The sequence below is a fragment of the Zea mays genome, chromosome 4, assembly GCF_902167145.1.
Source record: "Zea mays cultivar B73 chromosome 4, Zm-B73-REFERENCE-NAM-5.0, whole genome shotgun sequence".
Classification (NCBI taxonomy): Eukaryota; Viridiplantae; Streptophyta; class Magnoliopsida; order Poales; family Poaceae; genus Zea; species Zea mays.
In genome coordinates this window covers 246305545-246320033 of record NC_050099.1, presented here as the reverse complement: position 1 = coordinate 246320033, position 14489 = coordinate 246305545, and the positions used below count along the sequence as shown (strand labels likewise).

General features: G+C 46.2%; 2 protein-coding genes across 3 annotated transcripts; one reads left to right on the top strand and one right to left on the bottom strand.

The window, feature by feature from the left end:
* Nucleotides 1-234: 234 nt before the first annotated feature.
* Nucleotides 235-1174, top strand: LOC100284923 (uncharacterized). The gene has a single exon (NM_001157818.2). It carries the CDS (start codon nt 350-352, stop codon nt 917-919), a length of 570 nt encoding a protein of 189 aa, NP_001151290.2. The 5' UTR covers nt 235-349; the 3' UTR covers nt 920-1174.
* Nucleotides 1175-1513: 339 nt separating this feature from the next.
* Nucleotides 1514-10894, bottom strand: LOC103654924 (L-arabinokinase). Of its 2 annotated transcripts, XM_008681731.4 has the most exons (29): nt 10628-10829; nt 10103-10506; nt 9844-10020; nt 9656-9739; nt 9466-9542; nt 9190-9256; nt 8573-8630; nt 8420-8487; nt 8274-8336; nt 7731-7784; nt 7543-7645; nt 7337-7446; nt 7100-7219; nt 6748-6804; nt 6268-6431; nt 6000-6159; nt 5685-5768; nt 4987-5109; nt 4506-4636; nt 4347-4428; nt 4067-4154; nt 3533-3576; nt 3356-3451; nt 3176-3252; nt 2859-3074; nt 2618-2783; nt 2401-2472; nt 2027-2230; nt 1514-1901 (listed from the first exon to the last, which is right to left on the bottom strand). In XM_008681731.4, exons 2-29 carry the CDS (start codon nt 10220-10222, stop codon nt 1779-1781), a joined length of 2988 nt encoding a protein of 995 aa, XP_008679953.1. In that variant the 5' UTR covers nt 10223-10506; nt 10628-10829; the 3' UTR covers nt 1514-1778. The 2 variants fall into 2 exon arrangements, with proteins under 2 accessions (XP_008679953.1, XP_008679952.1); XM_008681730.4 differs by having other exon boundaries at nt 10103-10894.
* Between the last annotated feature and the right edge of the window lie 3595 nt (nt 10895-14489).

Below are 14489 nucleotides of genomic sequence, written 5' to 3'. Positions count from 1 at the left end.
ATTGGAGACGGCTACATACCTGTCATATCATGGGGATTATGTTGGCAACAGTTGGTGTTCACGATCAAACAGTGAGTCTTAGACTGGCAGGCAGGAAGCAGCTTGGCGCCTTCGCCTACCTCATTGCACTCGTAATCAGCTGGAGGGCAGTCTCGTCATTCCGGCAGCTCCTCCTCCACCTGCCTTGCCTTGACCTTCCTTCGGCCCTTCCCCGCACGGCCGCACAAGCACATAGCCTTATCTGCTCTCTCTCTCTCTCCCCAGTCCCCACCCGACGCGACGACTCCAGTTCCAATCCGTGCTCCGCTAGGTCAATCGAAGAGTCCAAAGATCCCAGCTTTCCCATCCCATGGCGGGCGGCGACCTCACGCCTCCTCCTCCTCCTCCCGAAGAGACGCCGCCGGCAGCGGCGGCCGAGGACCTGATCGAGATCGTGGAGGAAGGGTCGGGGCGGCTGGACATCGCGCGGTACGTGGACCACGTGCGCGACCTGTCGGCGGGCGCCATCGCGACGTTCGAGGGCACGACGCGGGACCACTTCGCGGGGCGGCGCGTGGTGGAGCTCCGGTACGAGGCGTACGCGGCCATGGCGCGGCGCCGCCTGGCGGCCATACTGCGGGAGGCCCGGTCGCGGCACGCGCTGCGGCGGCTGGCCGTGGCGCACCGCCTGGGCGCCGTCCCCGCCGGCGAGGCCAGCGTGTTCGTGGCCGCCTCCGCCACGCACCGCGCCGACGCCATGGAGGCCTGCCGCTACGTCATCGACGAGCTCAAGGCGTCCGTGCCCATCTGGAAGAAGGAGGTGTACGACGACGGCGAGGTCTGGAAGGAGAACCGCGAGTTCCTGGACCGCCACTCCGCCGACGGCGATGCGACGGCGGGCGGGTGCTGCGGGAGCAAGGTCAGGGTCCAGGAGGCTTGACGCTGATGGATGGCGGCGCCCGGATCCCTCTGTCGCTCCATCGCGGTCGCGACTCGCGACCCATTGGAGCAGGGGGTTTCATGAAATTCTATGTACTACTTACTCGATCTCCGTTGATTTTGTTCTCCATCTTCTTTCTTTCTTTCTGAGAGAGACTGCAGCTTGTACTTGCACTTGCACACCATGAAGATGAAAGGCAAATAGATGCTCTGATAAAAGTCATAACTCATAATGGAATAGTAGTTCAGTTTTAACAAGAGAGATGAGATGTAACCTGAAACCATGTGGGTGTTTGCTTAATTTAGAATGACATTGAATGTTTAAATATCAATTATAGGTATTAAATTTAATATAATCACAACTAATTATATCGATGAAGACGAAGACTAAACTGTGAGGCAAATTGATTAAATCTAATTAAAGCCGTTTAATTCCCTCTAAAGAGGTTTCATTTCCTAAAATTTATTGTAGATGACAATTTAGGATATATTTATCAGCTTGCTTATCTCTTATATTCAGTGCATTCTATAATGTGTTTGAGGTAACTATGCAGATGAACTCTTGTTGGATACGGCCTTTTCTTCTCCGTACAGCTCAAACATGAACATACGCCAATAGCCATTCACATCATCTCACTTCAGATATCGACCACAAAGATACCATGGTTTCAAATATTTTCTTCGACATACAAGTTGTTTCGCAGCTTATCACTAGAGTTTTCTATGGCTACTAGTATTATTATTGCCGATCAATCTGTCCCATTTATTGGCATCTTGGGCGTAGTGCGTGGGATACGATACGATCAATACGACCGTGAGGGTACGGCCGACCGAGCAGAGCTCTTCCTTCTTCTTCTTCTTCAATCAGACGGCGACGTGGACCGGCGCCGAATCTTCAGGTACCCAAACTTGCCGGCGCCGGGAGACGAGCCGTCGAAAACAGTCGGGAGGTACCCAGTCGCCGCTTTGTACCTCTTCTGGATCTGAAGAGACCCAGACAAGTCCATACATACGTTAGCATCATACCATGAACACGCACGCACGCGCACAACTACTATGATTTGGTTCGTAATGGGGGTCTCTGGTGAATGGTGGAAAGCAGTCGCACCTCGAGGATCTCCTCGCTGCTTTTCAGGCAGTTCTTCCCCATCACGCAGACCGAGCCGCCGGACCCTCCGCCGGTGATCTTCGCGCCGAACAGGCTGGGCCCTCCGGCGCGCGAGCTCTTCCTGTGCCGGATTTCTTGAACTAGATTCACTAGCCTGTCTGTGCCGTCAGAGCCGAGCCCGCAAGCGTTGTAGCTGTAGTGGCACTGCCATCAGAGAGACGGCCCAAAATGTCAGCAAATAAGCTGTGCAACACTGCAACAGAACACTTCTTGTTTCTGTTCTCTCGTTCTGATAAAATACTGAGGCTAAGCCTTTTGCTGCCTTGAGAAAATAAAAAAATGATGTTTTTTTTTACTGATAAGCACAAATTTACCTGGAACATCAGCTCTCCAAGGGCTGAGAGCTGCTCGTCTGTTTTGGCAGCTGTTAGCAACGCTTTGAAGGCCTACACACCAGAAGCATAACACGACTCAGAGATAGAATGATCTTATCAGACAGGGTCGGGAAGAAACGAGGCTTAGTTAAAGCAAGTTCACAGGATCATGATACGACCATAAAGGTTCATCGAAGTGAGCTTCAAGATGTCAAACCTCGACTCGGAAGTTCTCGTATATGGGATGTCTAGTAGGAGCCTTGACACAGTAAGACCGCTTTGGGTCAACTTCTGTTACCGCATCGTTGTGGTCTCCATACTTCTCTAAAAACGCATCGCCAGTGATCGTCTCCGGAATTTCTTTCGCGAAAACAGCTTCATACCTGAAGTAGAAATGTAGCCATAAGAAACTGCACAACACGAGTGTTCCATGCCAATTTCAATAAGGTGAGTCTGACCTATGTGGTGGTAAGTTGCATAGATACTCCATTGACGCTTCAGATTTCAGGAGGTCGACGCCATGTCCTTCATATTCGTCGGGACTTGAGTCGCCTGGTTGCGTAGACGTACACGAGAGCAACAATTCTGAAAGTAGGTTGGATGCAGCACACTTGATCATCTTGCGGCCCATGTAAGTGCCTACTCTTACAGACCCATAATCAGTCCCACCAACACTGCATAACTCGAAAGACAGCAGAATTAGCTCCAGCTTAACCCATTCAAGGTTCAAGAAAATATTATCCCAACCACAAAGCTCAGTCAGCGATTTATGCACCTATGACGTATCCCAGAGTCAAGACCCCAAAATCTTATATGAGTTGGAATGTTAACCAACTCCTTCACTTCTGCAGGCTGCAGCGAAATTTTGACTAATTAAATACAGAAAGGCAGCATAGAGACAAAATGGAGGAATGATTGGATCTAACAGCTAGTCGGAAAAAAAAGACTTCCTAACCTGGCAAACCATTGCTAGGAGTTTGTTAGCTTCTCCACAAGCAGATGTCATTTGGTCCATTACTCCACAAGGAGCTCCGACGACACGATTCTCAACCTGTATAAATGTCGGACAACACTCACTCGCTTGAGAATAGATAAAGCGATGAACCTAACACAGTTTGACAGTGTACTATACCTTTTGACAGAGCAAAGCAAGATCCCTTGGAGCAATGTTTAAACCTAGGAGCCAGAATAACACATGAAATGATGCCATTTTTCATGTATAAATGTAAAGCTAAAATATCAGGACGTGGATAATTCCTGAAGAGACTCAAAATGTCAACATATATTAACTAGATACTATAGCTATTTTTTTAATGTCATGTTTGGATCCCATGAATTGGAAACAATATCTAGAAAGGGTTTTTTCATTTCATTATTAGATTGCTTTCCAATTCCTGGAAACCAAACAGGGTCTAGGCCTCAAGGGGCAATTTGCAATCTGCTCTCACTTTGACCTCTAACAGCATGTTTGCCCCTGGTTTTGTCACTGCCACCAAAGTAGGCAAAACCAGGATCGGCAGTCGGTTGAATGAGTCAAAGCAGGGGCAATGGGCCAAAGTTGGAAGAGGGGATGCGAAGTTGAGGTCAAGGTGAGGCCACCTATGCAATTGTGCCTTCCTTTAATGAAATAAACATTGCTGTATGTATCCTCTCTAGACATACTAACCATAGGCAGCGGCGATAGCAGACATAGAAGCAACCTCCACAGATGCAGAAGAGGAGACACCTTTGCCTTCAGGGACAGATGAAGAAACCTGAGGATGCAAACAAAAATAACAAAGATAACTGATACAAATGTTCCAGTTACATGTGTCTGACATGTGAAGGCATGACTGCTTAATATGGACATTATATGAAAAACAATGTGAACTAATACAAGCATTAATATCGCAATATCAAAAAGTTGATAAATGGATGCAATTTCACATACTAGCGATTACTCATACCAAAATGCTCATGCTGTCTTTAAAGCGCACCCCTAGTTCAGCCATCAATACAAAAATAGTTCCAGCAACATAGGCAGCCCATCTGATATGGAAAAAGTTTCATTAAACATCAATAAACATGAAAGTTATTCATAGTAGACGAATATAAAAACATCTTACTTTTGGGATGGATCCCGAGAAAAGTATTCCTTCACATTATCATAAGATATTGGTTTGTCGCCATCCATAAAATCAGAAAGGTCCATGTCAAACGTAGGTGCACGATTACTTAATTCAGAACCAAAGGATACCTGCGCAAACATATTTAGTAAGATCACCTATTTTTTTAACAAACGCAAGACAGAGAGCTGCATGTCATTTCATTAAGGAGAAATAAACAAATACGAGAGAACACTTGTCAGCTCCTATTTTTTCTCGAATGTGCAAGGGAACTGTGCATCATTATATTAAGAAGAAAAGGAGTTTAGTCCAAAATGGACCAAAACAATACAGACAAGGCTAACTCCCTATTACAAGGCCCAAAGGCCAAACACCCAAGCCTATATACTCTAGAAAACATGTGGGGGTCTTATCTCCACAGAATTACAAGACTCTGCTTTTAAAAGATAAGGGGATAGAAGGATTAAGGATTGTAACGTACAATTTGTAACACTGGTACTGCTCCTCCATTTGCTAGTTGTCTAGCCTGTGTATGCTTCCATTGCTTCTGTTTGGTAGGGTCACTTCTCTGAACAGCAACATGGCATGCCTCTCGGATGGGCATCTACATTTTAATAATAACACGTGCCAAAAAAAGAACCACCATATCACATCAGAAGGCTTAGTGATCAATTGCGCAAAGGTGCAAATTTACTAGGGAAGGTAGTCCTAGGCTCCTAGGTAACTAAGATTTATGAGATAATCAGTCCCTGTAATAACATAATATAAACAATATAATATAACATAAATGAATGGTCGAAGTATAATTTAGGAAACCTTGTCATGTGAGATTATGCCTTATAAACCGGATCAGATGTGACAATACAGCATTAATGGCATACAAATCTAGCATGTTAAATATGAAAAGAAAAGTCATTGTTTTGCCACGTTTGAAATTAAATCGATGGGTCAGAGGTTTACGGATACACAGGTGGTGTCCCCATAGTTGATAACTTGATAAGTAATAAAAAATGGTTTGCTTGTGGATATCGGACCCATAGAGCTCATTAGAAAAAGAGTGCTATGAAAAATGTTACAAAAAGGAAAGCATATAAAGCATGTTTTACATGTGTTTAATAGTTATTACTAGTAATGGTAATTTATGAAACAAATGGTGATTGCTTTTGCAGTGAAACTTACCTGCAATACAAGACTTCCAGAGTAATCTGCGATACCACCCATAACGTCTAATCGCCCAGGTGCTCTTGCAACATATATTTCCTCCTATAATAGAATAAAATCAATTAATTAAATATTACAAATGAATCTTGTTCTTAATTCATGATTGCATAAGAATTTTGCTCAACAATATTTCTCTGTAACATATTGACCGAATCTATCAAACAAAATAAAGGAATGAAAGATGTTCCATCAGATTTTATGCATTCTTCCTGCCTAAAATAGAGAAGGAAGAAAACTAGGCACAGACTATCAGAATTCGCACTGCAGGAGTACCTCCCAGTCAAAGAGCACAGAAGCAGCAGCCCTCTCTCGAGTTTGCTTCTCAGGGCTTCTTAAGTCATTTCCAACAAGCCCTGATAAACTCTTCAAAAAGGACATAGTATCAGTTAAGCCTTGCATGTCACCATGGAGTATCTCAAAGTCCTCGAACGATCTGTGAGAAAAACAAAAAAGGTCAACAAATTTGTATTAGAATGCAGCAGACTAATCTCAGAGAGACCGCAGTTAGCATAAAGGGGAACAAAAGTGTAAACAAACTTACGACTCATCACTTCCATTCATATCATGAGATGTGGGCGCTGGGCCAACACTAATTTCTTTCTCAGAGTGAGAATACCAGTAAGGAATTCCTACATCTCTCCCAGGAGCCCTTTGAAGCTGATAGCCAAGCACAATGGCATCACGCAACCGTCTTGCTCCGCTCAACTACACTTGTTAAATAAAGCAAGAATATTGTAACATAAAATGCAGACAGTCATTGAACATTCTGAAGTAACAAACACATATGAATTATATGAGAATTTTTTTAAAAAAAACTAATCACATGGAAAACATGGTCAGTAGGATTGTGAAACAACAAAAAGTATTAGCAACCAAAAGAAAGTTTATTGAACATAAAATAAAATAGTCTTGTACTATTGACAATAAAATTCAGAAGGCATAGCTTGGCCGGAAATTTGGAGGTCCATCATAAAGGGCAAATTTGACTCAAAGTCTAAATATAAATTGTACAGTAACTCACCTTTCCAGAAATATACTTCTTCCCAACAGCAGTATCTTGGAGGATATGTGCAGCTACCTGTTGACACCAGAATTAGCTTGTCTACATAAGTCTATTGTAATGCAATGCAATCTAAACAACTTATGAATCACACACACATTCTATCTATTTGGTTCAATGAAAACAAAAGGTTGATTTTAAGTTTCTCTTTGCAAGAACTAATTTGCATGCAATTGAGTGCTTCTAAATATTTGGCCCTTAACAATAAGGGACACAGACAACTTCAATTTATTCTGTAGAAACAGAAGCAAAACATGATTGATGAGTTGCTGAATAATATTAAAGATCATGCCTGAGAATAAGTAGGAATTACCTTGCCACCATTTATGGGACCATCATAGCAGGGTTGAAGTGTGATAGCACGTTGAAGATAAGGTTTCCAATGGCCAGTAAGTAAATCCCTCCGTATCATCTCAATGCCACATTGATAATGCTTTTTTTTGTTATGGAACAGAAGAGAACACAGAACAGAATCTCAGGCAAGGTACTTAATGACAACACACAACTTTATATTAGCTTTAAGTAAGGTGAGGGCCCAAAATGTTTCAACCTCAAGCATATTCCGCAAAAATGGTTCCTCATTGAAATAATCTCTTCGAACAAATACAAATGGCAGATTGTAAGCCAAAGCCTCACTCACAGTGCCATATCCGATTTTCCCTATATTGGAACACGATTTTTTTTGTAAGTGACAGACAAGACAAAAAGAAGACATTAAATAGCCCAAAACACCAAATAATTTAATGTTGGCATTACCAAGCATGCAGTCAGATGCCGCCATCAAATCAGGTGTGTAGGCATCCTTTGCAAGCTTAATGAAATTTAGAGGGAGCTCTTGAGTATCAGATGCACCACATACCTTTTAGAAAGATAAAATTTTTAGTCAGCTGTGTTGGTCAGGCATTAATGGGGCAGGGAAAATGTTGCTATCATATAAAACATACCAAACATAGCCAACCGTCAGGCAACCACTCTTTCTTCAGTTCCCATCCGGCAGGCTAGACAAGAAAATAGCAAAAAAAATCGATGTTATTAATGTGTACAATTGTCCTAATTAGAACAATTACATACAGATAGAAAATATTTTTAAATAACTTAAACAAAATGAGGACCAGTTTTTTCCTGGATAGTCTACCTTGTGTCGAAACATGGAATGGAACTATCAGTACCCAAATTTAATAATGATATTAAGTTCAACTACTGTGGCATGTATAATATAAGTTGATGCTTGTATATAAAACTCACCCTATTAAGTGACAGGCAGAGCTCCTGCCATTTGCGTTAGAAAAATAATATATAGTGATGCTTATGCATCATCAACACATGCAAAATCTGATCATAGAGTAGCGATATACCACGAACGTTATCTGTGATTACTAGTTGATTCAGATTGACCTGTACTAGTCCGGAAATAGGCAAATCAATTGAACACAAATGTGTTGTGGGCAGGCATCAATCAGATACTAGAATTAAGCAAGTTCTCTCACCTGTCCTCCAAAGTTGAAAATGACCACCTTAACATCATTTGCGATCCCTAGTTCCTTTCTCACCTGAAACATGAAAATTATGGAACTTAGAAAGCAAGTGTGTCAAATTTCAAAGACGCCACTCTGAAACAGAATGTTGTTCAGACCTCAGTTCTAGATCTGTGCAATCTTCTGACCACCAGAGGAACATCAATGACATCACGGAAAGCAGGCACTGCAGAAAATAGAATTGACAACTTGTTCATGACAACTGCACGCTGAGATCGTTAGAAAGCAATTATTCGGGCTTAGTGACATACTAGGGCAGTATCCGGGGAGTCTGAGCAAGAATTCACAATGGGAGTAATCCTCTGCTATCTACAATTGTTGTCAAGATGCACACATGGCTAATTAACAGACGGCACAATTACTAGATTGCAAATAAACATAAAGAATGTGACATTATTGAACAACCAGATGCTAAACAAGAACTATCTGCAATTCTTTCTTCCAAAAAAACTTGTATGTTCATGACTGTTGGAATTTAGCAAGGTTAGGCAATTGCAGCCAGCAATCTTGCTTTAACTATAAAAAAAACCTACGGAGGGAGAAAACAGCTTCAGCTGCATTGCACTAAGAAGATGCTTCTCACACACAGGCCGTGTAACACCGGAAGGCCGGCGGCCACTGAGCACCCAGCCAGATGGGCAGAACACATGTCTGTGACCATGTGCATCTCGCGGAAAGCGCATTAGGTGATTACATGTATAACTCAGAAACACTACTGAAAAAGAGTGCCTTTTAACCCATGCGTTTTTAAATTCGCTCCCAGAGAGAAGCTTGGATCTGAATTTTATCATTTGTGCTGCTTTACACCCCCACCAGCCCAACCATTTTATGTAGGTGTCACGATTCACGAACTATGTGAGTGAGGTACCTGCCACACAATTGAGCGATGATGATGTCCAGCAGCTACAACGTACTCTGCATAAATGAAGTCCCAGCTGCAGAAAATATAGGTGCGTCAGGTGACTTCGACGTCAGGGGATCCGATCCCCAAATTTACATGTTGCCTGTAGTAATTACAGGCAGATCGCCCAGACACTAATCAAAATTAAATATAACAGACTATAGCGTATTCTAGTGTTTATCAGCATTCCTCCATGCCCTTAACGACACGCGGAAACAAACAAGCAACGGGACCGCCGCTTACCTGAAATTTGTGACGCACACGGATCGAATGCCAGCATCTGCAGCTGCCCTACACGCGACGGGTACAACATCTGAAACCTGCCAGCGTTTGCTCAAGTGGGTTCAGTTAAGCTCTACTCGGTGTGCAGAGATGTTCAGACAGAAGAGTGACAACAGGAACCGGTAACGATCAGTGATCATAGTATTGGTACCACAAGGTCGGCCTTGATGGAGTTGAGCCACTCCGCCTCGGTCTTGAGGATGGACTCCCGGGGCACCACGGCCGTCTGGTGATACTGCACTCCGCGCACCATTATTATTAAGAACTCGAGAAACGAAGGGGGGCGATCGAGTTGTGCTTTGCAAAGCAGAGCCAAAAACAAAAAAACAAAAAACAAACCTTCTCGAGCGAGGCGAGGCGGTCCACTGTGAGGGCGTCGGCCTGGACGGCGCCGCAGTCGAGCAGGACCTTGCGGATGTGGAGGCTGGGGGAGGCGATCTCGGTGGTGAAGACGAACTCGGGCGCGGCGGTGACCACGTGCACGTCGTGCCCCGCGGCGACCAGGTGCCTCACCACCTGGAGAGGATGGGGTCAGGAAACGGTACGCGCCGGCACCAGGCAGGCAAGCCGCAAGCGGGCGGAGGGAGCGGCGGCGGACCTCGAGGGCGCGGGTGGCGTGCCCGAAGCCGTGACCGGTGATGTAGTAGGCGAACACCAGGTGCTGCGGCGGCGCGGTCACCTCGCCGCCGCCGTCCACGTCCCCGTCCTGAACCCTCATCCCCGGGTACCGGCCTCCGCGATTCGAGTCGGCGATCGACACTCAGTTCCGCTCCGCTCCGCTACGACTCTTCACTCTCGCTCGACTGGGGAGAGTAGACTCTGGTCATCTGCTACTTATCATCACATCGCCGTCGAGCCTATCCGATTCGGGCGCCGGCTTCAACGCGCCGTGCGTTGCGCACGACTCGTGCCGTCAGTGACGTTGGAGGTCCTGGAGTTTCGGAGCCTCAAGCAACGACCACCCACCTTGGCCAACAACCAGGCGTAGGAATCGGCAACGCTCTGTGCAATTCATACCAAAACGGTGGAATGGAAAACAGATAATAATAAAAAGGATCAACTTTTATCGTCTTCTATCTCTATCTACTCGGCAAGATGGTATCCTGGCGGCATCCATCGTTACCCGGCTGAATGGAGGAGGAAAACGGACGGCACGATTAACGCTCGTGAAGAAGAAGAAAAAATCCCGCGATCCCCGGTTTTCTCATCCCTTGTTTTCTGGTAGCGGCAGCGCCAACCGCGAAAAAGAAAAGAGGCGGACGAGTTCGTCGACACTCGACAGGACGCCGTAACCGTGGCCACCGCCCACCGCCACCGTAATCATCGTCAGACGCCCGTCCGGTGACGCGCAGTAGAAATCACAGACTTGTCTGTTTACTATTGAAAAACACAGGGGATTCTCGCAATATAAACTTGACCTTTCAAGTTACACGTCAAAAGTTGAGTTATATTTTAATGGCAACATATCTGGTGTAAAAATCGATTACGATACTAACATGTTAACATCAAATATTGTTCATTAGATTCATCATCTATAGCTAAGTCCAATCTCATCTGAAAACATTGTATTACGATACTAACACACTAACATCATGTTGACGCCTTTTCGGAGCGTCAATCACTCAAGAAGAACCGGCGGCGGTGCTCTCTGGTTAGACGCGGACGGTCCGCGGCCTGGGGCCGGACGGTCCGCGACCTGGTGTGAGGCGGCGGTGCTCCCTGGTCAGACGCGGACGGTCCGCGGCACAGGGCCGGACGGTCCGCGACCTGGTGCAGGAGCCCGGGTTCCCTGCCTGACGGCCGGACGGTCCGCGCCCTAGGGCCGGACGGTCCGCGCGTGCGCAGGGGCGGCGGAAGATCGCCGGCGGCGCCTGGATCTCGCTCCCGGGAGGGACCCCGTCGGGGAGGAGAGATCCTAGGAGTTGTCTAGGCTCGGGCCGGCCGACCTAGACTCCCCTAATCGACGTAGAGTCGAGGAGAGGCAGAGAATTTGAGGATTGGAATACTAAACTAGGGCTACACTAGAACTAGACTAGAACTACTCCTAATGCATAAGGTAAAAACGAGTAATAGACTTGATTTGTTCGATTGTTGGGGGTTCAATCGGCCGTAGCCCTTCATCTATATAAAGGGGAGGTCTGGATCCGTTTCCAACTGTTTCCCGAGTTAATCCCGCGGTTTTAGGTAACAAATCCCGCGAGAAACTAGGAACCCTAACTGACTCTGCGCGCGCGCGGACCGTCCGCGCCACCACCGCGGACTGTCCGGACCGCGGACCGTCCGGCCTCAGCGCCGGACTGTCCGCGCTGCTCAATTTGACCTCCAACATATGCCCCCCTGCCTTTTGGTGAAGGTTGACGAACCAAAAGCATATGAACTAAGCCTGATGTAAGTCACCGGCTTTTCAATATGGAGCTCATTCAATAAAGCACCAATGTATAAAGGCCGTTTCAGATTGTATCTTTCTCGGCCATGACCGTTTGATCAATGGATCAATAGGAATAGAATGGAGGTGCCCCCAGCCTGGATAGACAAATGGACTATACATATACCATGGATTCATCATCGTACCATTCCATATTTGAACAGGATAATATACCGACGATGAGTAAATAGGTGGAAAATACCCTGGTCTCATAGAATGAATAGGCGATGCTTGTTGTGTCGCCTTTCGGGTCGTTTTGTTTGACCGTTTTGTTTTAGCAGGTGACCGGGGTTTCTTTGTTGACCTATCACGTGGAACAGTCTTTTTGCTAGTATTTTTGGAGAGCAACTGATCAAAAGTAGGATCGGCTTTGATCCGCCGATTATATGTGCTTTGACCTTGCGTCTTTTTCCTTGCTTTGTGTAGAGGTTGACGCCTTTGGTCATAGGTGGACTGTCCGGCTGAGTTAGCCGAACCATTTGTCTGAGCACCGGATTGTCCGCACGTAGGTGTCGGACCATCTACGATGCTGGGGCTAGGCTGATGTGTTTGGTTTATTAACTGTGCCTGCCCCCCGGCGTCTTCGGACCTTTTAGCCTTCTCGTCCAAAGCCTTTCGAGCAATCTCCTTTTGTGATATATCCGACATGCGAGGATTGCTGATGACGATGCCCTTGCCTTTGCCTTTATCGGCCATTTCGGGTCGAACCAAGACCTTTTTGCATGTGAGTTCTATTGTATTAACAGGAAAGGGTTGTGTGTCTACTTGCATCTCCTGAAAAGCCAATCGACCCTCATTTATGGCCGATTGTATCTGTCGACGAAAAACATTACAATCATTGGTGGCATGAGAAAAGGAATTATGCCACTTACAATAAGCACGCCTCTTTAATTCATCAGGAGGAGGAATAGTATGAGTTAATTTAATGTTGCCGTTTTTCAGTAACTCGTCAAATATTTTATCGCATTTGGCAACATTAAAAGTAAACTTAACTTCCTCTTGTCGATTCTTTCGAATCGACTGTAAAGCAGAACACGCTGAAGGTTTAGCCTGTCCTGGCCAAACCAGTTCGGCGGTGTATACATCCGTGGATTCATCGTCCGAATTATCGTATCCCACTAGATGCATCTTATAACTAGCCGATTTTGATGTTTCCTTACTTCGGCTTTCACAGGTCATAGCCCGCTGGTGTAAGTGCACTAGTGAAAAGAATTGGGTGCCATCTAATTTTTCTTTTAAGTAGGGTCGCAACCCATTGAAAGCTAGCCCTGTCAGTTGTTTTTCTGCGACATGAATCTGAAAGCATCGGTTTCTAGTGTCCCGGAATCTCCGGATATAGTCATTAACCGATTCTTCAGGCCCCTGTCGGACTGAAGCTAAGTCAGCCAATTCTAACTCATGTTCTCCTGAGAAGAAGTGTTCATGAAATTTCTGCTCTAATTCTTCCCAAGAGTTAATAGAGTTTGGTGGCAAAGCTGCGTACCATGCAAATGCAGTATCAGTAAGGGACAACGAGAATAAACGAACGCGGTAGGCTTCCCCATCAGCCAATTCTCCCAAGTGTGCTATGAATTGGCTTATATGTTCGTGTGTGCTTTTCCCACTTTCACCAGAAAACTTAGAGAAGTCTGGTATTCTAGTTCCCTGTGGGTATGGCACGGTGTCGAATCGGTGGCTATAAGGCTTCCGATACGATTGCCCTGTACCTGACACACTAACACCGAGTTTGTCCTTGAACATCCCGGCTACCTCATCTCTGACCCTCTCTGCCATGTCTGGCGACCATCCATTGAGTTTGTGGGTGGAGATTTCAGGTTGCCTGGCATTACTCTGTCGGCTTTCCTCCCAGGTATGTTTGAGGTGTGTGTTAGGTGTCCTATTAATGTCACCAGCTCCTGCCCTATACCCCTCAGGCTCTCTTGTGGCCGAATAGTATTTAGCCCTATGTCCATGAGGTGGTATGGCATGATTATAATGTATTGCTGGTGGGGCACCATAATGTTGCTGCGATGAATGTGGGAACTGTGCGTATTGCACAGCTCTCGGCTCTGCGTATGCATATCCGGACGGTCCGGCGTAAGAGGCCGAATGGTCCGCGACCTGGCCAAATGATCTGAAGGTATATCCGGATTGTCCAGCCGTATATGGTGCTACGTGTGTAGTCTCGTACCCAGACCGTCTGTCGTAAAGAACTGGACGGTCCGCGATCGGGCCGAATGGTCCAGGGCTGTACCCGGATGGATCGGCCATATATGGCGTGACTTGGGCAGTCTGCGCATGGACTCGTGTAGAGTCGGATGGTCCAGCGTAATACGTCGGCCGGTTCATGCCATATCCGGACGGTCCGGCGTAAGATGGCGGACGGTCCGCAACATATCCGGACGGTCCGGCGTGATGCACCGGACGGTCCGGCGTGATGCACCGGACGGTCCGTGATGGGGCCGAAGTGTTCAGGGTTGTACCCTGATGGTCCGGCCATGTACGGTGCGACCTGAGTGTTTTGTGTGCGGGCCTGCATCTGGTCGGACGGTCCCGCGAAATACGCCGGACGGTCCGCGGT